The 26381-nt window shown below is 44.7% G+C and overlaps 1 protein-coding gene across 1 annotated transcript; it reads left to right on the plus strand.

Annotated features, from left to right (window-relative positions):
• On the plus strand, positions 1-26083 carry HACD3 (3-hydroxyacyl-CoA dehydratase 3). Its single transcript, XM_040414282.1, has 11 exons — positions 1-149; positions 9663-9705; positions 9883-9956; positions 10055-10219; positions 11203-11254; positions 12115-12225; positions 13654-13781; positions 15198-15310; positions 16060-16166; positions 17325-17456; positions 24651-26083. The coding sequence occupies exons 1-11, from the start codon at positions 72-74 to the stop codon at positions 24725-24727; spliced, it is 1080 nt and encodes a 359-aa protein (XP_040270216.1). The 5' UTR covers positions 1-71; the 3' UTR covers positions 24728-26083.
• The last annotated feature ends 298 nt before the right edge of the window (positions 26084-26381 follow it).

The raw sequence follows: 26381 nt of genomic DNA on the forward strand, positions 1-26381 counted from the left end.
GTGACAGCCGGGTTGCAGCCTTGGATTGTTCTAGTAGCGGACCAGCAGGGACTCGGGAGCAAGGTGTCACCATGAGTCTCACCCCGCCGGTGTATTGGGCGCAGAGGCACCATGAGCTGTACCTCCGGGTGGAGCTCAGCGACGTGCAGGTACCGGGTTAGGAGCCGTCTCCATGGGCTCTGGGTGGGAGCTGAGGATACTTGCTGTCACCTTCATGAATGAGACTTTCCTGAAATAAAACTTAGTACAGGACAGGTCCTGGGGGCAGAAGCACCCACTTCCCATTGAAGTCTGGAGAGAGTGCTCCTCATCAGCTCCCATAGATTTTAATGGAGTGAGCGTGCGCCCCTTGGACCCAGCGTGTGGTTGGTTGGGGGTAGGACACTAACAATTTGTCCCCATTCATTGTCAATTTGGACGAAACTGAACGAAACAGAGAGCGCCAGAATGCATTCCGCTCCGATTGGTTGCGCTCCCATCGCAGACGGAATAACGCTGCAAGCAGCGTTTTTCTGTCCGCGATGTGCGGAGCAAGACGGAGCCGTCGTGACTCACAATGTAAGTCAATGGGGATGGATCCGGTTTCTCGGACACAATAGAAAACGGATCCGTCCCCTATTGACTTTCAATGGTGTTCATGACGGAGCCTTACCTGGAGAAGAGATGGCCCCAGGATGTGCTTTGTGAAGAAGACGAGCCGGCGGAGGAAATGTGATGCTGTGGGCAGTGTTCTCGGATCCTGCCATGTGCCTCACACTGGACAGACCTCTTCATGGCAGGATAACTCGCCTACCATACTGCAAACATTGTTCAGGGATGGTCTGAGGAACACCACAAAGACTTCAAGGTGATGACGTGACCTCCAGATTCTCCATATCTGTGCTGGAAAAGGCCTGATACGGGGAGGCCCCACCTTGCAACTTTTACAGGACGGGCAGTTTCTGAAGCCAAAATCGGGTGTGGATCATAAAAAGCCGAATACTAAGCGCAGGTGCGAGATTTACTCGGCAGACAGGACAGGCAGTAGGAGACCAACGCTGTCTGGCCCTGTCAGTCTAGTGTAGCATGGCGTGGCTAGGAGCAGGAACAACGCCCCCCCTGCACCTAGAGGCTAATTTGCCTGGAGTAACAGGGGCATAAATAAAAGTAGGAATAGGCTAGTTAGGTCAGCTAGTTTAATAGGGTTAATTCTGGTGACAGAAACCCTTTAAAGGGGTATTCCCACCTCATACATTGGTGGGACATCATTTTGATATGCCACCAATGTTAGATGGGTGCGGTCCCACTTCTGAGACCCCCTCTTATCTCCAGAAGTGAAGGAGAGAGTACCATACATGTGCACGTACTCGCCATTCACTTCATTTGGGAGTTCCAGAAATACCCGAGCTAACGCTTCCATAGAAGTGTGTGGAGAGCGCACCGCACATGCATGACCGCCTCTCCATCCACCTCTATTGGACTGCCGCAGCGGTGACCGTGCTTGCATGGTGTGCTCTCCTACACTTGGGGGGGAGAGGGGCCTATTCTTCAAAAACTGCATAAAAAACATGTGGCTATACCCCAAGGATCCACTGATAAAATCATCATAAATTAGCCAAATCTTACGGCAGTGCAGGGGGGAATCTAAGACCACCGTAAAGTTATTTGCCTCCTCTTCTCTGAAATGGGAAGCCTAAGGGAAATCACATAGCCTGCTGCCCGTAGTCGGGTTACTAGTCTGTGGTATGGTAGACCGTTTGTTGAGGTAGAACCTTTCATGTCTGGTGTTCTGAGCTGCCAGGACATCAATGGTCCAAGCTCACAGAGCAGCCGCAGTGATTGTCCCATGGTGGCCTTCTTACCGTCAGCAGATATGTCAGTGTACAGCTCCCTAATATATGCATCGCCCGAGTACAAACAGAATTCCAAAGAGGCTTCTGGTCACGTGTGAAGCCTGACATGGTCCGCAGCTCTCCACTACACGGCTGTCTCCGTTCCTCATCATTTACCGGAAGAGGGGAAACCAGTGTCGGACTGTGGTGCCTAGGGCCCTCCATTAATAGTTATTTTGGGGGCCCACCAGTAATAGTTATTTTGAGGGCCCACTGTACGGATACATTCAAATATTACCTGCTCACACAGCAGCAAGATGCTACCAGATGATTGAATATGGGGGTCCGTGCAGGGTCCTGGGGAGAAGAGGACACTGGTGGCTTTCCTCTATACCTAGAAGACATCTCAGCTCTGATCGTGTCTATTATAATAAACTGGGGAGTTTCTTTAATAATCTATCAGGTTTTTTATATGAACATAGGCTGGCTGAGGTGCTGTACATTGAATATATGTATGTAGTGCAGTAAGTCTACTGTGTTATGTGCCACTTGCGCAGGGGGTGGGAGACTAGGGGCCCAGCGGGGGATTCAAATGTCCGAGTCTGAACTCTACAGTCCTGCTCACAGCTGGGGGTTTGTCACAGTCTCAGTCTGGCATGGTGCCAACTGCCCACGGGATCTACATGCAGATTCATTGCTGGACCACATCCGTACTTGCTAATTGAAGCCGGTGTGGCCCGGCAGTAAGCAGTACCTCACACGTGGATCCCGCAGCCAGACTGCACCATCTACGGACAACCTTAGGGCTCAATCAAATAGTGGGTGAGCCATTGACTTGCATGGATCTGCAATCCTCAAGATACAGAGCAGAGGCGCGGATCGGAAGCGCTTCTGTGGGATTTCGGTCCGTGCCTCCACACCATTAAAAAAAATAGAACATGTCCTATTTTTTTCCTGTGCGGACCCTCTTTTGTGGATCGTGGACCCATGGCTTGCACATGGACGATGCCCGTGCATTGCCGATCGCTATTTTCGGTCCGCAAGATGAGCCCTTTAAAAAAAACATTTGCTACAGCAGGGGTCAGCGACCTTCAGCTCTCCTGCTGGTGTAAAAACTACAACTCCCAACGTGCTCTATTCACTTCGATGGGAGTTTTGAGTGCAGGTGAGCTCCGGAGGTTGCTGACCCCAAGCTGTTTTGGTGGGGTTTACACATGGCAGCTTTCGTCTTCTCCAACGACCTTATTCGTTTTTCAGTCTGCAAATTGCGGATCTGCAAAATACGGATGCGGTCCGTGTGCATCCCACAATTTTTGCGGGACCTACTATAAAAAAAAAAGCCTATTCTTGTCCACTAAAACAGACAAGAATAGGACATGTTCGTGGCCAGCACACGGATGGCGTCTGTTGTGTGTGTTTTTTTTTTTAATGACCATAGAAATGAAAGGGTTTGGGTGCTGATTGGACATGGACCAAAAATCCGGTCGTTTGCACATTTAAAAATCCGGTCGTTTGCACCTTGAGACCTTAAAAAAATGCTGCAAAACGCATCACGAAAAAATGTATGCATGTTTTACAGTAATGGCATTTTTTTTTCCACCTGAAACATTCTAAATTCATGTGTTTCACGTGTAAAATGTGTATAGTCTTTTACCACATTGCAAAAATGCGTTTTTCTCAAGTTATTTGCCGCATTTTTATAACTTTTTTTTCCTAGACAAATACTCAATGTATGAAAGTTGTTTATATTCCCTGTTTGGGCTTAGGGTACGGCTAAACGGCGACATTTGTCGCACGGCAAGAAAGTCTCACAACATTTTACGTAACGTTTGTCAGTGGTGTCGAAATGCGAAAGTCAAATACCATTAGCTTTAATTGAAGTTGTGTGGAACACGCTACTCGCCACAGCCAAAAATAACCAGCAAGTTGCAGACAAGTTGCAGGACACGTGTAGCTGTACCCATATAGACTTCATAGCGTGAGATCCCCTGCTCAGGGCACCCCCCTATGAGCCAAGGCAGAAATCTTTTTCACGTTTTTTTACACTTTTTTTTTTTTTTTTTTTTACGTAAAAGAGAAAAACTTCTTTAATTTGCTGATGGTGGATGATCAGTAGACAGTTAAAATGTCTCATTTATTTAATTTGACATTTGGATACTATGTTGCAGCACAGATCAGTAGTATGGTGGTATTACAATAATCCCTATGGCCAGGTTGATTTACAGTATATTACTGTGTACGGGGTGGCCTGAGAGTGGAAAGTGATTGCCATGGGGTCGGGCACAGTGTAAAATTATAAAAACACCTGATCAAAATGTCCCAGGTCTGGTGCTAAAGATCCCATCTCCGCTGCTTCTGGTCCCTGCTGGACTGGAAATGTGACGTCACTGCTGCCTGCAGGCCAATGAATAGCCTCAGAGGACATTGATCGGCCAGCAGCAGTGGCATTCATGTTGACGGGATATTATCCAACAGGGACCAGAAGTGGCGGAGGTGGGCGCTCGGTGTTAGATAGCGTTGTCACCTTTTCCAGCAAAACATTCCTCCCAAGTTGACACAGTAAAATAGGGTGTGTAAAGTCTTAACATTGGGTGTTATTTGAAACTAAATTTTCAAATTAAAAATTTTAAAATAAAATTCATTTTATACTGTGTTTTTATGCATTTTTACAGTATGATGCCCCCTTATGTGGCCCCTCATTTGCCCTCACACAGTATAATGTTGCCTTATGTGCAGCCACACAATTTAATGCCGCCTATCAAACCTGTATAGTGCTCCATTATGTGTCTCTACACATTATAGTGGTCCTTTATGTTCTCCCACACACTACAGTGCCCCTTATGTGCCCCTATACAGTTATAGTGCCCCTTACATGTCTCCACACAGTATAATGCCCCTTATGTGCCCCTATACAGTTATATTGCCCCTTACATGCCTCCACACAGTATAGTGCCCCTTACATGCCTCCACACAGTATAGTGCCCCTTACATGCCTCCACACAGTATAATGCCCCCTTATGTGCCCCCACAAAATATGTGTATAATTTTACACTGTGCCCAACCACTAGGAAATCACTTTCCTCTTTCAGGTGGTTTTATGCTTTACATGAATGCTGTCCGGCTGCTGATTTTTGGCTAACTAGCTGACCATCTAATGTGTGCTCTGGTGTCCGGACTCTCACGGGAGATAGGTCACTGCCGGACCCCTTTCCCCTTCACTGAGCCTAGTGTGCTTGTATATGGGAAGAATAGAGAAGTCAGCCGGATGAGCATTCGGACCACTGCTATCTGAAGTGTTTGGCCAGCCTTAAACATGCACACGATCATATGTATTTTGTGGTTTGCAGAGAGCGGACCCACAAAATACGGATACCGTTCCTGTGACGTCTGCATTTTTTGCAGACCCAGTGACTACAGTGGGTCCACGGTCCGCATTTGCAGCCAAGAATAAGACATGTTCTGTCCTTTGCGGAATGGGCATATGGAGGCGGGAAGCACATGTGGATGTCCCATACTTTGCCACAAAAGTAAATGGGTCCACACTAAAAAATGCTTACGCCACGCAGACCGCATCCGTATTTTGCGGATCCGGGGAAAAGAGAGAATGTGCCCTATACTTGTCCGCAAAATGCAGACCACGGACCCATTGAAGACAGGTCCACATAAAAAGTGGATGCAACACAGACGGTATCTGTATTTTGCAGATTGCAGTTTACATGCGCTCATGTGTGTTAGGCCTAATTCGGATCTTGAGAAGTGCGCTGTACTTGACATACAGTGCTAGGGTGGTCGCCCTCCCCCACCCATGTCATACACCTGCCGTCTGTCCCCAGCTGTACCTCTGCTCTTGTCCCTGAGCCGTGCTCTGTCCTCATTTGCTTATCAGATAGCAAGTTTACTAATGAAAATGCAAATTGGACTTTGCCTGACATGTATATAGCGGTCTCGTCCCTCCTCCCGGGACAGTTCAGAGGTCAGGCTTGTATACAGTGTGTATGTGCTCTATTATAGAACGTAGCAAAAAGCTGATCAATCCAAAATCTGGAGAACGGTCAGGGTCCTAGTTTCCGTGTCCATTTTTTTTGCGGATGGGATGCGGACCCATTCATTTTAATGGGTCCGCAAAAAATGCGGACAGCACACCGTGTGCTGTCCACATCAGTATGTCCGTTCCGTAGCCCCGCAAAAAAAATAGAACATGTCCTATTCTTATCTGTTTTAGGCTGTCATCCATTTTTTTTTTTTGCGGATCGCAAAACACATACGGTCATGTGCATGTAGTCCAGGGCTGTGGAGTCAGAGGCAATTTTGGGTACCTGGAGTCGGATTCGGCAAAAATGAACCGACTCCGACTCCTACTAAATTTAAATTGGAATAAAAAAAAAAGAAAGTTTTAAATGTCCCAATTCACAAAAAGTTATAATTAAAGGGAATCGGTCACCTGCTTTTAGCATTTTAAGCTGTCACCATTGCCATGTTCAATAAAGTACCTTATTTCCTGCAGTGGGCTTCTTACTTTATTTCATTTTGTCATTTTGATAAAAAATATATTTTTCTGATATGCTAATGAAGCTCCAAGGTGCCAAGAGGCGCATTTTTTCCTCTCTGGAGCCCAGTGACGCCCCCCTGCAGTGCCCAGCCCGCCTTAATTTGAAGCCCAAGAATGCCTCCTGATCCTGAAATAACCTCCCACAGCCCCGGCAAACGGTTCCGCCCCCGACGCCACGTCATCTTCTACCTTCAAGAAATGCCCCATTCTTCTTCCTGTCGGCCACCAGAAATCTCGCGCAGGCGCAGTACCGCCTGCGCGATCATCAAGCTCCTGAGGCAACAGCGCTCGGATTACGTCACTGGGCTCGGCGCATGCCCAGTGAGACTTTTGAGGCTGTTGCCCTCAGGAGCTTGATGATCGCGCAGGCGGGATTTCTTCCTAGCCAGTAGTTCTGTGGTAATGACATGTATGTTGCCTTTCTTTCCTTCAAGGAATGTCTAAAATACATTTGCATATTAAATACAGAGAAGTCGGAAGTACCAAAAACTGAGGAGTTGGTGTCGGAGCATTTATCTACCGACTCCACAGCCCGTAGCCTAAGTGAGGGCACGTAGAGAGGGTCCATACAGAGGCGATAACATTGAGCTCCTTACCCCAGAACAGGGCAGCATTGTCAATGGAGGGTGTTGGCGCGGCCTGAAAGGGGGCAAAAAGCTAGCTCCATAAAGCAAGATGAAAAGAATCGCTAGTGAACCAGGTGTCATCTGTTTAGGAACTGATGGCCGGTCATAGGCTACTTTCACTCCTGTGTTTCCATTTTCCGGTGTTGAGATCTGTCATAGGATCTCAATACTGAAGAAAAAACGCTTCCATTTTGTCCCTATCTATTGTCAATGGGGACAAAACAGAACGGAATGCTTCAAAATGTATTCCGTTCCTTTTGGTTGCGTTTCCATATTGGAGAGCAAACCGTCGCAAGCTGCGGTTTTCTTTCCGTCCTGGGATGCGGAGCAAAACAGATCCGTCATGACCCACAATGCAAGTCAATGGGGACGGATCCGTTTAACTCTGAAACAATAGAAAACTGATCTGTCTCCATTGACTTTCAGTGGAGTTGATGACGGATCCGTCTTGCCAATGTTAAAGATAATACAACCCGATCCATTCACAACGGATGCAGACGGTTGTATTATCAGTAACGGAAGCGTTTTTGTTGAACCCTGCCAGATCCAGCAAAAACGCTGGTGTGAAAGTAGCCTTAGTAGAGCTCGGCATGGCGGCCTGAAGAAGTAGGGTTGAGAAGTCCATATGCATCTGATGGAATGTGGTGCAAATAGCTGAGCATGGTTTTAACTTCGTTCAAGATGGCACACATTAGTCTGCCAAAAAAAGCCACCAGTGCCATCGGGTTTAGTTTAGCCGTCATCAGATGTATATGGCAAATCTGCCAATAATGGTCACTTCTGTTTTTCTGCTGTGGCCTGTTAAACGCCAATAGTTCATTCGAGCAGTCGGATGCATGATCGATCGGCCACATCTGATCTCTAGTGTATGGCCAGGGGAGGGAAGAGGACATTTGGAGAACCTCTCAGCAGCCAGCTAGAGCTGAGGACAGCTGAGTGTAGGGCCATTAGGAGAAGGTCTGGGGTGTGCAGAAGACTTCTTGAACAGTTTTCTTAGCAATCCCATCCATTGTGATTATTTTTTCCCCTAGATTTCAGTGAGGTAGTGGTAAGTATCAGAGCTCTCCACCAGTGACACTTGTGTTGACCCACATGTTGTACGTCTCTATAGGAATTGGTAGGAAGTTGCACTGTGACCCTATCCTTTCCAGTGGCTGCCCCGCTACACTGCAATATTTGGGGCGTGACAAAAATTGCCGTGTAGATCTGCCCTTTATAGGGTGCGTTTTGCTTCAGATTTTACTTGCGCAGGAAAATATTCAGCAGGACACAGTAGCAGACGAGCGGATGAGACTTTACACATCTCATCCACGGTCTGCAGACGTTTTTTGGATGGAAGAACAAGTACAACCATTCTGTCTGGAATCCATAAGCGATTTTTCTCAGCAGATTTTACCGCTTTCAGTGTAGCAGGGGTGAAATCCTCCGTGAATGCACAGCATAATCCATTTGCATGAAGATCCGATGTAGACACTCCATGTGACACATGAGCAAGCGGAGTTGGACTCCATCTTTTTTTCTTTTGACAAATAGAAGGAAGTTCCTCTCTATGACTTGGAGACAGGTTGTCTTAAGGAGGTGGGCTGTTTTGTAACATACACTACATTTCAGTAATGCCGCACACTAGTGTTTAGTGGTATAAGGACCTGCTACATCGCCTCCAGTCTTACCTTAGTCGCAGTTCATACTTGTTATTTGGTCAGTAGCGAAGCCTATTCAGAGAGACGGTATAATGGAAAGATTTCCTCCTGTTCTGTGTTTCTGACACGCACCTGGTTTTGGCTCACAATAACTGAAGTGTGAACTCGACCTTTACCTACATGGAGTTGCTCTGCTGTGCCCATGGGTAGTGATGTAAACTGGGGCCGGCGTTCATAGCCTCTCCAAGATGTCGGTGCAGATTCAGGACATCTAGGGAGGTGATGGTTTACACCTGCACAGCGCATGTGCAGTAGAAGACACAAGCGCCATCTGGGAAAGGCTACGGATGCTGGCGCCAGTTTACATCGCTATCCATGGGCAACAGGAGGAGATGGGTGCCCGTCCATGCAGGGTAAGGTAATTAGCAGGTTCTTATGCCATCACACATTAGTGTATGGCATTTAAGAAATGTATGTACAAGGCGGACGACCCCTTTGAAGAACAAACACACAATATCCACATATTTAATGTTAGAATTTTACTTTATTACTAAAAGTTCTCGTACCCGTGGTTTATTCTGATTAGCGGATAATCCAGAATATTAGATCTGGCGCCTACCCCCTTCTGGCTGCTGGATTCTATACTATTTAGCTTTCTTTACTCATGTAAAGTATACGAACATCTGCATGTTTTTAGCATTACAGTTTAAAAACGGTGGGGGTCATTTATTAAGGCTATCTGGCATAAAAATAGTTGCAAAGGGCATTTTTTCGACTGTTTTGATGCCCTGCAACAATATTTTGTCACACAGCATTTTTACCTGGCAAATTTACGACTTTTTTTTCACCTGGAGACAGATGAACAAATAGACAAAAACAGTTATTTATGCTACGGCAGCGCAGGGGCGGACAACTAAAAAGCAGTCTGAGTAAATGTCCCCCAATGTCTTTACATGCAACAGCCGCTATTACACTTGTTTGTGACTTCTTGTATGTGTTTTATATTGTGTACCGACTTATCATTTTTGTCTTGCAGAACCCAGACATCAGCATTACGGACAATGTGCTGCATTTCAAAGGTGAGGACCTGGGACTTCTAATAAGTGGATCTCCATAGGCACCTTATCCATCTTCTACAATGCAGCATGTAGAATAATTTACCATCTTGCCCGGAAAGACGCCCTCACTGCACACGTTATGTTCATTCTATTTAAAGAATGTTAAAAATTTATATATATATTTTTTTCTTTCTTAAGCTTTGGGACACGGTGCTAAAGGGGTTAACACATATGAGTTTTCACTGGAATTCCTTGAACCTGTAAAGACGAAGGTACGTCCCGGTGGTGTCACGTATGCCTGTTCTTTTCTATTTGGTTATCGGTAACATTTGTCACAACTTCATGCCTCTTATGTATGGATACCGGACAGGTTCTACAGCGATCCACTCAGCGCCATGTCAACCTAATTGTAAAGAAGGCTGAAAGCCACTGGTGGCCTCGCTTGACCAAGCAGGAACGCAAACCACTGTTCCTGACCCCAGACTTTGACCGCTGGCTTGATGAATCTGATGCCGAGAGGGAGCTCAGGGAGAAGGTAGGAGAAGTTTGTGGGCTATTTGCCACTAGCATAGAATTTCCACCCAAATCCTCTTATTTTGTAGTAGTTTATGTTCCTGGGTTGCTGTCCTTACTTATACTGAGAAGGCTATAGCGAGCTGCCAGTCACCTGCCTTACTAAAGTGTACACTTCCTATTTTGTCCGATTACCCCCGCCATATTCCACGTCCATGTCTCTTGCGTATCTTCCCACATCCTTGCTCTTCTATATAGAGGTTATTATAGGTTACATGCTCTCTGGCACCAGGAATTGCAGACTGTCTTCAAATTGTTTAGGTTGTCTAGGATTTTACAATTGATGGCCTGTCCTGAAGATAGTCCATTACCATCTGATCGGCCCAACATCCTGCACCCTCTCCAGGTCGATGCTGCACTACACGGCTCCGTCTGTTGTGTAGTGGAGGGAACTCCCACCTCTGCAGAATGGACAGAACGCTGCACTTCTAGCACTAATTTCTGGAGATAATTAAAAATCTCGGACAACCCTTACAATTTACCAAAAATAAAAAACATGATATACTCACCTGTTCCTCCAGCGCCGCTCTCTGCATACACAGTCTCGTGCCTGGTTTCTGAATGTGATTGCTGCAGTGAATCGCTGTCCTCAGTTGTAGACCACTGAGGACAGTGATTGGCTGCAGTGGACCCCCACCGAACAGATACTGATGACCTATCCAGAGAAGAGATCCTCAGTATGAAAGTCTCAGAAAACCCCTTTAATAATAAATAGCAGCAAGAGTAGAGAACGGTGCTGAAGAAACAAGGGAGTAGGGCTTGTGCGCGATTTTCATTATCTTGGACAACCCCTTTAAGATCACTGACAAAACCTTTAGGTGTTGCCCATAGAAGCTATTTATACCGGAGCCTACAGTTTCAAACTTGCTCAGAAAAATGATCATTGAATTTGTTCCTGTAGGTCACCCTATTGTTTTTTTCTCTTGCTTTGTCATTATCTTTCAGGAAGAAGAGAGAATAACAAAAATAAGAACAGAATCTAGAATCCGAGAAGATCGTAAGTTCTCAAGAAGGAAGTCAACGGAAATCTTTTTTTACATCCTCTCTGGTGATGAGATGTCTGTTGCTGGAAATTCTGCTGTACAGATGAATGAACCTGGCCCTAGATGCCGGCAGGGAATAGGAAATCAGTTCTGTTCATGTTCAGTTTCCTGTTCTGTATCAAATAAGTGTCTTTTCATCTACTGTACTTCTTCTAGACCATGCCATATAATTGCAAACTCCGTGGAGTGAACTGCTTGGCTTAATATTGATACATTAAAGGGCATCTGTCAGCAATTTTGTACCTATGACACTGGCTGACCTGTTACATGTGCACTTGGCCCCTGAAGACATCTGTGTTGGTCCCATGTTCATATGTGCCCTCATTGCTAAGAAAAAGGAAGTTTTAATATATGCAAATGAGCCTTTAGGAGCAACGGGGGCGTTACCATTACACCTAGAGGCTCTGATCTCTCTGCAACTGCCGCACCCTCTTAACTTTGATTGACAGGGCCAGGCAGTGAAAACATCATCATATCTGGTCTTAACTTCTCCTAAAGTGGAGAGGGTGCGGCAGTTGCAGAGAGAGCTGAGCCTCTAAGTATAACGGAAACGCCTCCATTGCTCCTACATATATAAACTTAATTTTTCTCAGCAATGTAGGCACATGGGACCAAGTGCAGATGCAACAGGTCAGCCAGGGCTGATTCCCTCTGATATTGATCCATGAGCTCAGCACTTCCTCCCAAGAACCAAGGCAGGTGCACCATGGCTGCTGCTTGGATGATGCCTTTCATTTTAGAAGCTTCTATACTTTACATAGAAATATCTATTGCAGTTATCTGCTAATTCTACGTGCTGTCTTGTCCTCTCCAGCTTTCCTCTACTTGAAGCGTGGCTACCTGTTCATGTATAATCTTGTGCAGTTCCTGGGCTTCTCCTGGATATTCGTCAATATGACCGTCCGGCTCTTTATTTTGGGAAAAGGTGAGCATTACAGTCTCTACTCGTTTCTAATTCCTTCATTGCATAAAGGGATATTCCGCTTAGAACAACGTATCCCTTATTCACTGAATAGGGGATAATTGACAGATTGGTGGATTTCGAGCTCTGGGACCCCCACGGGCCCTTGTCCCCTCATTTGAATGGCGCAATGGCCGAGCATGTCCACCACTGTTCTATTCGGAGTCCATGGGACTGCCAAAAATATCAGAGTGCTGAACTTGCTTGTCTCCAGCAGTCTCATAGAAACGTTGGAGCGCGTGTGCATGCTCGACGTGTCTGTGACATGCTATGTTAGAGCAGGCATGCTCAACCTGCGGCCCTCCAGCTGTTGTAAAACTACAACTCCCACAATGCCCTGCTGTAGGCTGATAGCTGAAGGCTGTTCGGGCATGCTGAGAGTTGAAGTTTTGCAACAGCTGGAGGGCCGCAGGTTGAGCATGCATGTGTTAGAAGATTCTTAAAGGGAATCTGTCCCCCCGATTTGGACTATTATCTACAGTAATACATGAGTAGTACTGCAGGTAAAGAGTCCACAATTTTTTATTTTCCTACTGCCCCCTGCTCCCCCAATGTCAGTGCTCAAACCTGCACTGAAATACACAGTCAGGACTGCTGCGCTGTGCTAACATAATGGAGAGGACTCATGTGCGCATGCACAGCAGTCCAGACCGTGTATTTCAGAGCAGCTCGGAGGGAACTGGGGGCAGTAGGAAAATGAAAAATAGTGATCTGGGCTCCTTATCTGCAGAACTACTCACGTGTTGCTGTAGATAAAGGTCTAAAATTGGAGTGACAGATTCCCTATAAATGACAGTACCAAAAAGAGAAACTGGCACAGATGAGTTCAAGAAGCAGGAATCTCCTGGTGAAACGGCCTTCTCTCCCTCCTCTTGAAATCCCACTGTGAATAAAAGAAGCGTTGTGAAAGGGATCTCAAAAGTCCCTCATTCAGATATGCTGGAGAACCCTTCACAAGTGCCGAACGCAGAAGTATCTTCAAGTGTTTGTGAACGTTTTGAGTATCAGCGTTATGTCGCAATTTTTTCACCTTGTGCTGGTTTATGCCCTCCTTGCCAGGTTTCTAAAAGCATATGGATCTGCTGTTCCTCCTGGATATCTACTGTATGAATAAACTGGCTGTTAACATTCTACACGGTCTGGCTATGGACAGTGGCAGGTTGTAGGGACACACTCCAACCGCTAGCACCCACTTGTTCATTCAGACATTTCTAGGAGGAATAACAGAGGGGCGGCACAATGTAGTTATAAGAAAAGATGTTGTAGAATTGTTGTAGAATCTCAGGAAATTCAAGTAGTTACAAAATAGACATTTTAGGAGCGGCGACAGGTCCTGTGTTCTGGATACATGGAGTATGCGCATAATATCTGCTCGTTTTCCTCTGCTTTCAGACTCCTTCTATGACACGTTTCACACAATGTCTGACATGATGTATTTTTGCCAGACCCTGGCCCTTTTGGAGATTATAAATCCCTTAATAGGATTGGTGAAAACGGGAGTTGTGCCAGCGCTGATCCAGGTATTATGAGCACAACAGGGCAGCGATATGTGCTCTGACTACTACAGATGTATTTCATAGCAGTGTCCAGTTGTCATGGCAGAGGGGGCATAGCACCCTGAGTAAACAGTAGGCCCGGTCACCGGCTATGACCCGGCTCCTGTAGGTACTGCCTAACCCTGCTTTAACTCAGTGGAGAATGTTAGATTTGTATAAAGCTACATGCAGACAAAAAAAATAATTACCGTCAGCTTTTCATGGCATTTTTCAACCATTTGTGCATCCATTTTCTGTCCGTCTGTTTTTAATATCCGTTTTGCATGGCTGTTAAAAATGAATGAATTTCACTGGCTTTTTTTTTTAATAAAATCCCAACCCCTGCAGTATACATAATACCCCCTAGCAGTAATAATAATCCCCCTAGTGGCCCATAGCGATAATAATGTCCCCCACAGTGGTCCTATGTTTGTTTTTGGAAACAAAAAAAATAAAAAATCACTCGCCTCATCCAGTTGCACGCGCAGGGGCAGTCACTCTCTTGATTGTGAACAATGTGCCGAAGGACCTGTGCTAAGTGTGATGACGTCGCCACGCGCTGCCCTCATGATCACGTGGTGACATCACGTTTAAGCGCAGGTTCTTCAGAATCAAAAGAGGAGCAACTGCCTTTGTATGTGTAAGTGGATGAAGTGATTTTTTTATTTATTTTTTAAACCCTAAAAGGCCATATTGAACTAGTGTACCCATTTCTAATGGCCGTTAGACGGGTGCACTCCCGTCAAAGCAACCGTTAAAAACGGTCCCATTGATTTCAGTGGGGTCAGTCTAGCTGTGAAAATGGCCAAAAATAGGACATGTCCTGTTTTTTACGGGCGCTATTCACTGGGCATTAAAAAAAAAAAAACGCCATGTGAATAGCCCCATAGACTGCAATGGAAAACTGCCATCACACGTGTGCATGTAGCCTAAAGGCTTAGGCCCCATTCACACGTCCGCAATTTTGTTCCGCATTCTGCGGAACGGAATTGCGGACCCATTCATTTCTGTGGGGCCGCACGACGTGCGGGCCGGCTCCGGAAATGCGGACCCGCATTTCCGTTCCCGAAAAAAATAGAACGTGTCCTATTCTTGTCTGCAATTGCAGACAAGAATAGGCATATTCTATTAGTGCCGGCGATGTGTGGTCCGCAAAATGCGGAACGCACATTGCCGTGTCCGTGTTTTGCAGATCTGCAGCTCCATGGACATGGGGGTGGTGCTGTATTTTGGGAGAAAGCAGCCAAGAGTTTGTAATAGAGGTTAGAAAATGTGATGGATCCAGCAAGAGGTGAGAAGATCTGCCAACAGCAATGTTATGTGTATGCCTCATTCTGTACTGCCATGTGCTGTTTGGTTAGGATGGATACAAATATCACGCCTCCTTTCTATGTCCTTTAGGTGCTAGGCAGAAACTTTGTCCTTTTTATCATCCTTGGCCAATTGGATGAAATGCAGAGCAAAGTAGTGGTCTTCTTTGTGTTTTACCAGTGGAGCGCCATTGAGCTCGTCAGGTAGGTCCGCACATCCCTAGACTGAAGCAAGGGGCAATATGGCAGCGGGAGGGTAGGGCTGAACATACCAGTCACTTCACAGCATTCGTTTTCAGCAGACGTATGGAAGACTTTGTACCATAAATGCCCTGTAAACTTTGGAGAAGTAGCTGGAGTGCAGAGTGGTCACAGAGAGATGTGTCTCGCCCTGGAGGACCCAGCCTGTCCATTAAGTAAATGCTTGATATTAAAGGGTCTATCCAGGATATTGAAGTTGATGGTTTATCCCCAAAACCCCACACCGCCTCGATTAGCTGTTATGGTGTAGCTCAAGAAGTTGGTGCCGAAACTACCTAGCAGTGACCATTGTGAAGTGGACGGAGCCGGTAAATGCAGCACTGCTCTTCTTCACTTCGGTGGGAGGCTCAACCACTACACAGATGGATGGAGCTACAAGGTAACAGCTGATCAGAAGGGGTGCGGGCGGTCGGACCCTTCTCAGATTAGATATTGGTGACTTATCCATTGATATCGAAGTCCTGGACAACCCCTTTAATGGTAAAAGTATATAGTGGTGACACTGGAGAATGTTACATACCTGCTATGCAGATTGCAGCTGATTGTTAGGAGTCCCAACAGCCAGGACACCAAGTCATCAATATATTGTTGAGGGATTGTACATCCCCTTTAAGTGCCCCTTCTTCCAATGTGCCTAGTGTGCCCTGTAACCTGTATGTGAGCTGATGTTTTTGGCCGTCCGTTGTCACCAGGTATCCATTCTACATGCTGGCCTGCATAGACGTGCACTGGAAGCTGCTTACATGGCTCAGGTACACCATCTGGATCCCCCTCTACCCACTGGGTGGTTTGTCTGAAGGTACGATAGCAGACGTATGGAAGACTTTGTACCATAAATGCCCTGTAAACTATGGAGAAGTAGCTGGAGTGCAGAGTGGTCACAGAGGGATGTGTCTCGCCCTGGAGGACCCAGCCTGTCCATGCAGTAAATGCACAGCACCGTCCATTTGATAGCGGCTCTGCTTCATATCGCAGCTCATCACTTGAATGGGACTGAGCCGTGCCTAGGCCATGTGACCGATAAGTATGATGTCACTGTCATATTGATGACTGATAATAAGTCATCAGTATTATACACTCTGATAACCCAAAAGGGTTGTCTCTCCGTTAAAAACCAAAAACACATTCACAGCTTAAATGAACGTGTGTGGGAGAATCTGGAGGAATAGCGGTTGGCTGACCGAGCCCTCGGCTGACCGCTATTGAAGGTGTCTGGGCACCTTTTGGGTAGTGTTCTTGCCTAAAGGGGAAATGTATCTGATATATCAGGAATTTCCTTCTGCAGAGTTTGCACCCCTACCATGGTCCCCGACATGGGACTAGCTAGAGACTTCAGTCTCTGGAAATCTGACATAAGCTTTGCAGTCTTGTTGCCAATATTGTATTAGACTTTTGGACTACTTGAAAATAAATGCTAGAATTTTATAGAGCACCATTGTGGGGATCCTTTTGATAAGCTTCGTCAGCTATATATGTGTGGATATGATCTTAAAGGGGTTGTCCATGAGCTGAAAACATAGCTGCTTTGTTCTCAAAACCATGGCACATCTGTGCATGGGTTGTGTTGGGTATTGCAGCCCGGCTCTACTGAAGTGAATGGAGCTTTTTCTGAACTTAAGACCACCCCCATGAACAGCTATCAGTGACAGACTGCAATCTCTGTATACACACTTACACATAGAATGCTATCTCTGATAACACCTCCCCCGTGTACAGCTATCAGTGACTGACAGCTTTCTATGTATGCTATCACTGATAACACCTCCCCGTGTACAACTATCAGTGACTGACAGCTATCTATGTATACACACTTACACAGAGAATGCTATCATTCACAAATAACATGGCCCTCGTGTACAACTGAAGTCGGAGAAAGCAGAGCTATAAATGTAAACATTACATGTTTTGCTGCATTTTGCTGACAGATCCTTTTTAACTTTTGGTTCTTTTCCCACAGCTATTTGTATCATCCAGTCAATAGTTATCTTTACGGAGACGGGGAAATTTAGCCTCCAGCTCCCGTCACCTCTAAATGTGAATATCAGCTTCTCCATCTTCCTTTACATCTACCTGGTGATCTTATTTTTGGGTGAGTTTTTATTTTCTTCCACTTTCTAAATGTATTTGCTTTAATGTTAGAAGCCCAAAACTAAGCAGGTGCTTACAATCCATACATTTTCAGTTCTGTTTCATATGCGTAGTCAGATCTACTGTGCAGATAATGTAGAATTGGTATGGAGCGAACGCTTCTGACAGCTTATTTTTAACATTTCACACGCATGTATGAAAGGCCCAACTCATGTCACTGCTGCCAGGCAATCAGTAGCCTCAGCAGTGGTCACATGTAGCGCCGGCACATGGCACCACTGTAACCATTGATTGGCTGGCGGCGCTGACTTGCATGTAGAACCATACTATTAAAATGAATAAAAAAAAATCCAATACGGCGAATGGGCAATTTGCTATTTTTTCATTCCTTCTCTTACCCAAAAAAATGTAATAAAATGTGATCAAAAAGTCACGCACACTCCAAAATGGTATCAATAAAAACTACAGATTGTTCCGCAAAAAAATAGCCCCTAAACAGCTCAGTAAACATAAGTGTAAAAAAGTTATGGGGGTCGGAATATGGTGATGTAAATTTCTTTTTTTATCAAAGTTTACATTTATTTTTACACTATTTAGACATAAAGAACCTATACATATGTGGTATCGTTGTAATCGTACTGACCCAGAGAATGAAGGGCATGGGTCAGTTTTGCTGTAAACTAAACGCCGTGGGAACAAAACCCATAAAATGGTGGAGGAATTTATTTTTCTTTTTTTTTAGCTTTTTTCCAATTTCACCCCATTTGGAATTTTTTTTTACCGCTTCCCACTACATTTTATGCTATAATTAATGGTGGCATTAGAAAGTACAACTTCTCCCGCAAAAAATAAAGCCCTCATACAGCTATGTGACCGGAAATATAAAAAAGTTATGGCTGAGCGCTGCGATTGGCCAGCGCTACAGCATAGGAGAAGAAGCCGCCGGCAGGATCAAGTGGGTGGAGCCTAACTACTTACATACCGGAGGCTATAACCGGAGAACGGAGCGGCGCCCGGGGATAACAGTAAGTGCAGCGGGATCCCTGGGCGCCGCTCTACACTTCTGTATAGTTAGTTTAGAGGCTTTCCTCTGGTGAAAGGTCCTCTTTAACCACCTCCGGACCGCTGTACGCACAGACGCGTCCTGGAGGTGGTTGATTCATTCCTCCTGGACGCGCCGGCGCGTCTTCTCGCGAGACGCGAGATTTCCTGTGAACGCGCGCACACAGGCGCGCGCGCTCACAGGAACGGAAGGTAAGAGAGTTGATCTCCAGCCTGCCAGCGGCGATCGTTCGCTGGCAGGCTGGAGATGTGTTTTTTTTAACCCCTAACAGGTATATTAGACGCTGTTTTGATAACAGCGTATAATATACCTGCTACCTGGTTCTCTGGTGGTCCCCTTTGTTTGGATCGACCACCAGAGGACACAGGTAGCTCAGTAAAGTAGCACCAAGCACCACTACACTACACTACACCCCCCCCCCCCCCCCCGTCACTTATTAACCCCTTATTAGCCCCTGATCACCCCATATAGACTCCCTGATTACCCCCCTGTCATTGATCACCCCCCTGTAAAGCTCCATTCAGACGTCCGCATGATTTTTACGGATCCACTGATAGATGGATCGGATCCGCAAAACGCATCCGGACGTCTGAATGAAGCCTTACAGGGGCATGATCAATGACTGTGGTGATCACCCCATGTAGACTCCCTGATCACCCCCCTGTAAAGCTCCATTCAGATGTCCGCATGATTTTTACGGATGCACTGATAGATGGATCGGATCCGCAAAACGCATCCGGACGTCTGAATGAAGCCTTACAGGGGCATGATCAATGACTGTGGTTATCACCCCATATAGACTCCCTGATCACCCCCCTGTCATTGATTACACCCCTGTCATTGATCACCCCCCTGTAAAGCTCCATTCAGATGTCCGCATGATTTTTACGGATGCACTGATAGATGGATCGGATCCGCAAAACGCATACGGACGTCTGAATGAAGCCTTACAGGGGCATGATCAATGACTGTGGTGATCACCCCATATAGACTCCCTGATCACCCCCCTGTCATTGATTACCCCCCTGTCATTGATTACCCCCCTGTAAAGCTCCATTCAGACGTCCGCATGATTTTTACGGATCCACTGATAGATGGATAGGATCCGCAAAACGCATCCGGACGTCTGAATTAAGCCTTACAGGGGCATGATCAATGACTGTGGTGATCACCCCATATAGACTCCCTGATCACCCCCCTGTCATTGATCACCCCCCTGTAAAGCTCCATTCAGACATTTTTTTGGCCCAAGTTAGCGGAATTATTATTTTTTTTTTCTTACAAAGTCTCATATTCCACTAACTTGTGTCAAAAAATAAAATCTCACATGAACTCACCATACCCCTCACGGAATCCAAATGCGTAAAATTTTTTAGACATTTATATTCCAGACTTCTTCTCACGCTTTAGGGCCCCTAGAATACCAGGGCAGTATAAATACCCCACATGTGACCCCATTTCGGAAAGAAGACACCCCCAGGTATTCCGTGAGGGGCATATTGAGTCCATGAAAGATTGAAATTTTTGTCCCAAGTTAGCGGAACGGGAGACTTTGTGAGAAAAAAATTAAAAATATCAATTTCTGCTAACTTGTGCCAAAAAAAAAAAAATTCTATGAACTCGCCATGCCCCTCATTGAATACCTTGGGGTGTCTTCTTTCCAAAATGGGGTCACATGTGGGGTATTTATACTGCCCTGGCATTCTAGGGGCCCCAAAGCGTGAGAAGAAGTCTGGTATCCAAATGTCTAAAAATGCCCTCCTAAAAGGAATTTGGGCACCTTTGCGCATCTAGGCTGCAAAAAAGTGTCACACATCTGGTATCGCCGTACTCAGGAGAAGTTGGGGAATGTGTTTTGGGGTGTCATTTTACATATACCCATGCTGGGTGAGAGAAATATCTTGGTCAAATGCCAACTTTGTATAAAAAAATGGGAAAAGTTGTCTTTTGTCAAGATATTTCTCTCACCCAGCAAGGGTATATGTAAAATGACACCCCAAAACACATTCCCCAACATCTCCTGAATACGGCGATACCACATGTGTGACACTTTTTTGCAGCCTAGGTGGGCAAAGGGGCCCATATTCCAAAGAGCACCTTTAGGATTTCACAGGTCATTTACCTACTTACCACACATTAGGGCCCCTGGAAAATGCCAGGGCAGTATAACTACCCCACAAGTGACCCCATTTTGGAAAGAAGACACCCCAAGGTATTCCGTGAGGGGCATGGCGAGTTCCTAGAATTTTTTATTTTTTGTCACAAGTTAGTGGAAAATGCTGATTTTTTTTTAAATTTTTTTTTTTCATACAAAGTCTCATATTCCACTAACTTGTGACAAAAAATAAAAACTTCCATGAACTCACTATGCCCATCAGCGAATACCTTGGGGTCTCTTCTTTCCAAAATGGGGTCACTTGTGGGGTAGGTATACTGCCCTGGCATTCTAGGGGCCCAAATGTGTGGTAAGGAGTTTGAAATCAAATTCTGTAAAAAATGACCTGTGAAATCCGAAAGGTGCTCTTTGGAATATGGGCCCCTTTGCCCACCTAGGCTGCAAAAAAGTGTCACACATCTGGTATCTCTGTACTCAGGAGAAGTTGGGGAATGTGTTTTGGGGTGTCATTTTACATATACCTATGCTGGGTGAGAGAAATATCTTGGCAAAAGACAACTTTTCCCATTTTTTTATACAAAGTTGGCATTTGACCAAGATATTTATCTCACCCAGCATGGGTATATGTAAAAAGACACCCCAAAACACATTCCTCAACTTCTCCTGAGTACGGAGATACCAGATGTGTGACACTTTTTTGCAGCCTAGGTGGGCAAAGGGGCCCATATTCCAAAGAGCACCTTTCGGATTTCACAGGTCATTTTTTACAGAATTTGATTTCAAACTCCTTACCACACATTTGGGCCCCTAGAATGCCAGGACAGTATAACTACCCCACAAGTGACCCCATTTTGGAAAGAAGAGACCCCAAGGTATTTCGTGATGGGCATAGTGAGTTCATGGAAGTTTTTATTTTTTGTCACAAGTTAGTGGAATATGAGACTTTGTAAGAAAAGAAAAAAAAAAAAAAAAAAACATCATTTTCCGCTAACTTGTGACAAAAAATAAAAAGTTCTATGAACTCACTATGCCCATCAGCGAATACCTTAGGGTGTGTACTTTCCGAAATGGGGTCATTTGTGGGGTATTTGTACTGTCTGGCCATTGTAGAACCTCAGGAAACATGACAGGTGCTCAGAAAGTCAGAGCTGCTTCAAAAAGCGGAAATTCACATTTTTGTACCATAGTTTGTAAACGCTATAACTTTTACCCAAACCATTTTTTTTTTTACCCAAACATTTTTTTATTATCAAAGACATGTAGAACAATAAATTTAGAGCAAAATTTATATATGGATGTCGTTTTTTTTTGCAAAATTTTACAACTGAAAGTGAAAAATGTCATTTTTTTGCAAAAAAATCGTTAAATTTCGATTAATAACAAAAAAAGTAAAAATGTCAGCAGCAATGAAATACCACCAAATGAAAGCTCTATTAGTGAGAAGAAAAGGAGGTAAAATTCATTTGGGTGGTAAGTTGCATGACCGAGCAATAAACGGTGAAAGTAGTGTAGGTCAGAAGTGTAAAAAGTGGCCTGGTCTTTCAGGGTGTTTAAGCACTGGGGGCTGAGGTGGTTAAACTCTTGAAAGATGGTTTTGTAATCTTTTCTAGCCAGATGAGTAGAGATGAGCGAATTTCCGCTTATGAAATTCGTTCACACTTCATTTGGTAGTAAAAGGTGAATTGCGTTATGGATTCTGTTACCACGGACCATAACGCAATTCTATGTCTGAATGCATAACGGAATGCCTTTAGAGGCATTCAGTTATTCATTCCGTCACAATAGAAGTCTATGGGCTGCAAAACGGATCCGTCCCGTTTCCGTTATGCAGGAGAGTCCCATTCAGTCATCCCATTGACTGAAAACACCTGACTATAATTTCACCTTAAAATTTTTTGCTAATCCTAAGGCCCCTTGCAGACGAGCGTGTCTGGATTAGGTCCGATTGCGTTCCGTTCAGTTTTTATCGCGTGGGTGCAATGCGTTTTGCACGCACATGATAAAAAACTGAATGTGGTACCCAGACCCGAACTTATTCACTGAAGTTCAGGTTTGGGTTCGGTGTTGTGTAGATGTAATTATCTTCCCTTATAACATGGTTATAAGGGAAAATAATATGACAAGGTGAATGCAGTGAGGATGGATGATATATAGAATATTGGATGGTAGCAGGTGTGTGGTGCATATACAGAAGCTGGTTGGTGAGTGGGTTACCTGGAATTGGAATATGGCTGTATGGGAAGATTGATGATGGACTGTGATGTTATATGAAGTATCGCTGGTTGGAATTAGTGGATGGTGGATGGTTTATTTAGGAGTAATGTGGTGCCGACACCCCGGGAGTGATGATAAAGGAGGGTGTTATAAATGTGTCCTGCCTTAAAGGGATTGGGGGGGGGGGGGGGGAGGATTGGGGTATGGGTTTATTTGTTTATGATGAATAGTTGTACTCACATTGAAAACATTTTTGATACCTGAGTTTCTATGTGGATTTATGCCATGTCTTATGTAGATATGTGTAATATAATGTATATACTATATATTATATATGACAGATAATGTATACATCTGCGGTCTACAAAAGTACCATGTTAATGTGATAAAATATGACTGAAAACTGTTTATAATTAACATCTGATTTAAAAAAAATTAAGGGAAAATAATAGCATTCTTTAATACAGAATGCTTAGTACAAGGTCAATTGAGGGTTAAAAAACTAAAATTTAAAATTAACTCTCCTCCCTCAATTGATCGCGTAGCTGCCGGTCTCCTGTTCTTTCTTCAGGACCTGTCAAAGGACCTGTGGTGACGTCACTGAGCTCATCACATGGTCCAATACCACGGTGATGGACCATGTGATGAGCTCAGTGACGTCACCACAGGTCCTTTAGCCGGCAGCTCATGATTAAAGAAGTAAGAAGAGATCGGCAACTACGCAATCAAGAGGAGGAGGTGAGTTAATTTTTTATTTATTTTTTAACCCTCAATTGACCTTCAACTAAGCATTCTGTATTAAAGAATGCTATTATTTCCCCTTATAACCATGTTATAAAGGAAAATAATACAGTGAATAGACTGTCATCTTAGCAACCATGCATGAAAATCGCACCGCATCCGCACTTGCTTGCGGATGCTTGCGATTTTTCACGCAGCCCCATTCACTTCTATGGGGCCTGCGTTGCGTGGAAAACGCACAATATAGAGCATGCTGCGATTTTCACGTAACGCACAAGTGATGCGTGAAAATCACCGCTCATGTGCACAGCCCCATAGAAATGAATGGGTCTGGATTCAGTGCGGGTGCAATGCGTTTACCTCACGCATCGCATCCGCGCGGAAATCTCACCCGTGTGAAAGGGGCCTAAGGGTTGACATACTTTTGCCACTCACAGACACATGCTATTAGATCATTTTCCCTTAATAAATAAACGGTCAAGTTTAATATTTTTGCCTCAGTTTGATTTGGTTAGCTGTATCTAATTTTAGTACTTGTGTGACCATCTGATGTAGTTTAAAGGGGGTTTCTGAGATGACCTATCCTCTGGGTATCTGATCAGTGGGGGTCTGACAGCCGGGACCCCCTCTGATTAGCTATTTGAGAAGGCATCATTGTTCACAGTAGTGCCGCAGCTTTGCCTAAGCCATGTGACGTCATGTGTTCATTGGTCACATGGCCTAGGCGCAGCTCAGCCATATTGAAGTGAATGGGGCTGAGCTGCAGTACCCAAGCACAGCCGCTATCAAATGGACGGCGCTGTGCTTGGTGAGCAAAGAGAAGGCCGTGGCGCTACTGCGAGCGTCGGTGCCTTCTCAAACCCCCCCCCCATCAGATACTAATGACCTATTCAGAGGATAGGTCATCAGTAAAAAGATCTTGGAAAATCCTTTCAAGTCAAATTTATGCAGAAATGTAAAAAAAAATTCTGCGGGGTTCACAAACTTTTAAGCACCACTGTATAAAAATAAATAATAAAATAAAAAATGTAAAGCTAATGTATTGTATTGTTCTCTGACAGGACTCTCCATCAATTTCCGCCATATGCTTAAACAAAGACGGAAACGTTTGGGAAGTCGGAAGAGGAAGATGCATTAATTTCTGACCACTTTTATTAGTTTTTTTATTTTATTTAAGTGGGTGGGATGAGAATTTATTAAAAAATATACGGTTTTGTTTTTTAACTCTCCCGTCCCTCCATCCTCCCACTTTATCAAAGGGGTTGTCCGGGCTACAGGTCTGGATGACCTGTCCTTTCCTTTGTAGCGGCAGTGCGGTGTGATTACAGCTGATGTGCCATTCCAGTGAACAGGAGAGGAAGCTGGAATTACACTGCGCCGCTGCTACAAGGGGGACGGAGTGCAGGCGAACATTGAAGGGCACACAGCGCGCACACAAGCACAGCTGATTGGTGGGAGTGCCAGTGGATCTGCTATCCCGAGGATAGGGCATCAATATCTGTAGCCTGGGCAACACCTTTAATAGCTTTTGTTTTCATTGCTGGGACCAAAGGGTTAATAATGACTGAATTTGTTAGCTCTATGTTCTGAAACTACAACGCCCAAATTGCTCCATTCACTTCTATGGGAGTTAGAAGAACAGTCAAGTATGTTTGCATGCTGAGAGTTGTAGTTTCACAGCAGCTGGAGAGCCGAAGGTTGCTGATCCCTGCTCTATACCATCACCTTCACGGTAGTAGTAATGGGTACCACTTCAGCATGGTCGATATAAACCTCAGACTAGTTAAAGGGGTTGGCTACTTTCTGACTACTGTTGACCGATATGTATGTCAGATGACTATATGACACTTATATATGTTGATATTCTGTGCGGTTTTCTATATTTCAAAAGCAATGCCTCCTTTTTAGGCAAATGTTCTGTGCTGTCCACATAAAGGTCCTGCCCATAAGATGGCTGCTGATTCATGTGGTCATGTGACCAGACATTACTCCGCCTCCTCCATTCACACACACACCTGCACTAAACTCCCAACAGTGAAAGTGATGGCAGATGTGGTGTATTTGAATGGAGGAGACATCACATGGATGTGATTTTGCCAGGTCAGATGACCCTCCATCAGCAGCCATTTTATGGCCAAGATCTCCATATGAACAGCAGAAAAGACTTGGCAAACCTTAAGAAATGTAGAAAATGGTCAACGGTAGCCAGAAAGTGGCCAACCCCTTGACATTAGCATCAGCAGGTTCTGAAAATGTAGTTAAGAGATGAGTGGAATAACTTTCTGCCAATATGTAAAAGCTGCCGTCCAAATAACAGTTTCATATCTGCATCCAGAGGCATTTGTCATGGTGTAACGCCACCAAAATTACCTGTATGGTCTTGCTGTATTATTAAAACACGATCATGGAATATATTGTATAAAATTAAAGAGAACTGAGATTTTTACTGAACCAGATTCAATAATGTAATGGAATCTTCACTGAAAGACCATATAAATGAAGGGTGTAGAGCAGCACACAATAACAGTCTAAAGTTCTGATAGGTAATAGGTATACACTGCTGTCTATGCATGGTCACTGTCGTTTCAACACATTTTGAATACCTCAATAATACAGAAAAATATATGAAACTTTGTAATATATCGTATCAGAGAAAAAAGCCTCTTTCTCCACTTATGAGACACTTCTCCTTCCATTCTTCCCGCACTGATCACTTGCTCTGTTAGCCGCTAAAATGGATTATCAGTTTACTGAGAGATAAGATTACAGTTGCTGCTTATAGAAGTGGGGGG

This window comes from Bufo bufo, chromosome 1 (assembly GCF_905171765.1).
Source record: "Bufo bufo chromosome 1, aBufBuf1.1, whole genome shotgun sequence".
NCBI lineage: Eukaryota > Metazoa > Chordata > Amphibia > Anura > Bufonidae > Bufo > Bufo bufo.

Excerpts from the sequence above, each read along its gene's own strand:
- HACD3 (XM_040414282.1), top strand. The coding sequence starts at position 72 with ATGAGTCTCACCCCGCCGGTGTATTGGGCGCAGAGGCACCATGAGCTG. Across the intron at positions 12,226-13,653 it reads GCTCTTTATTTTGGGAAAAG|ACTCCTTCTATGACACGTTT; the intron begins GTGAGCATTACA and ends CTCTGCTTTCAG. Across the intron at positions 13,782-15,197 it reads TTGTGCCAGCGCTGATCCAG|GTGCTAGGCAGAAACTTTGT; the intron begins GTATTATGAGCA and ends TATGTCCTTTAG.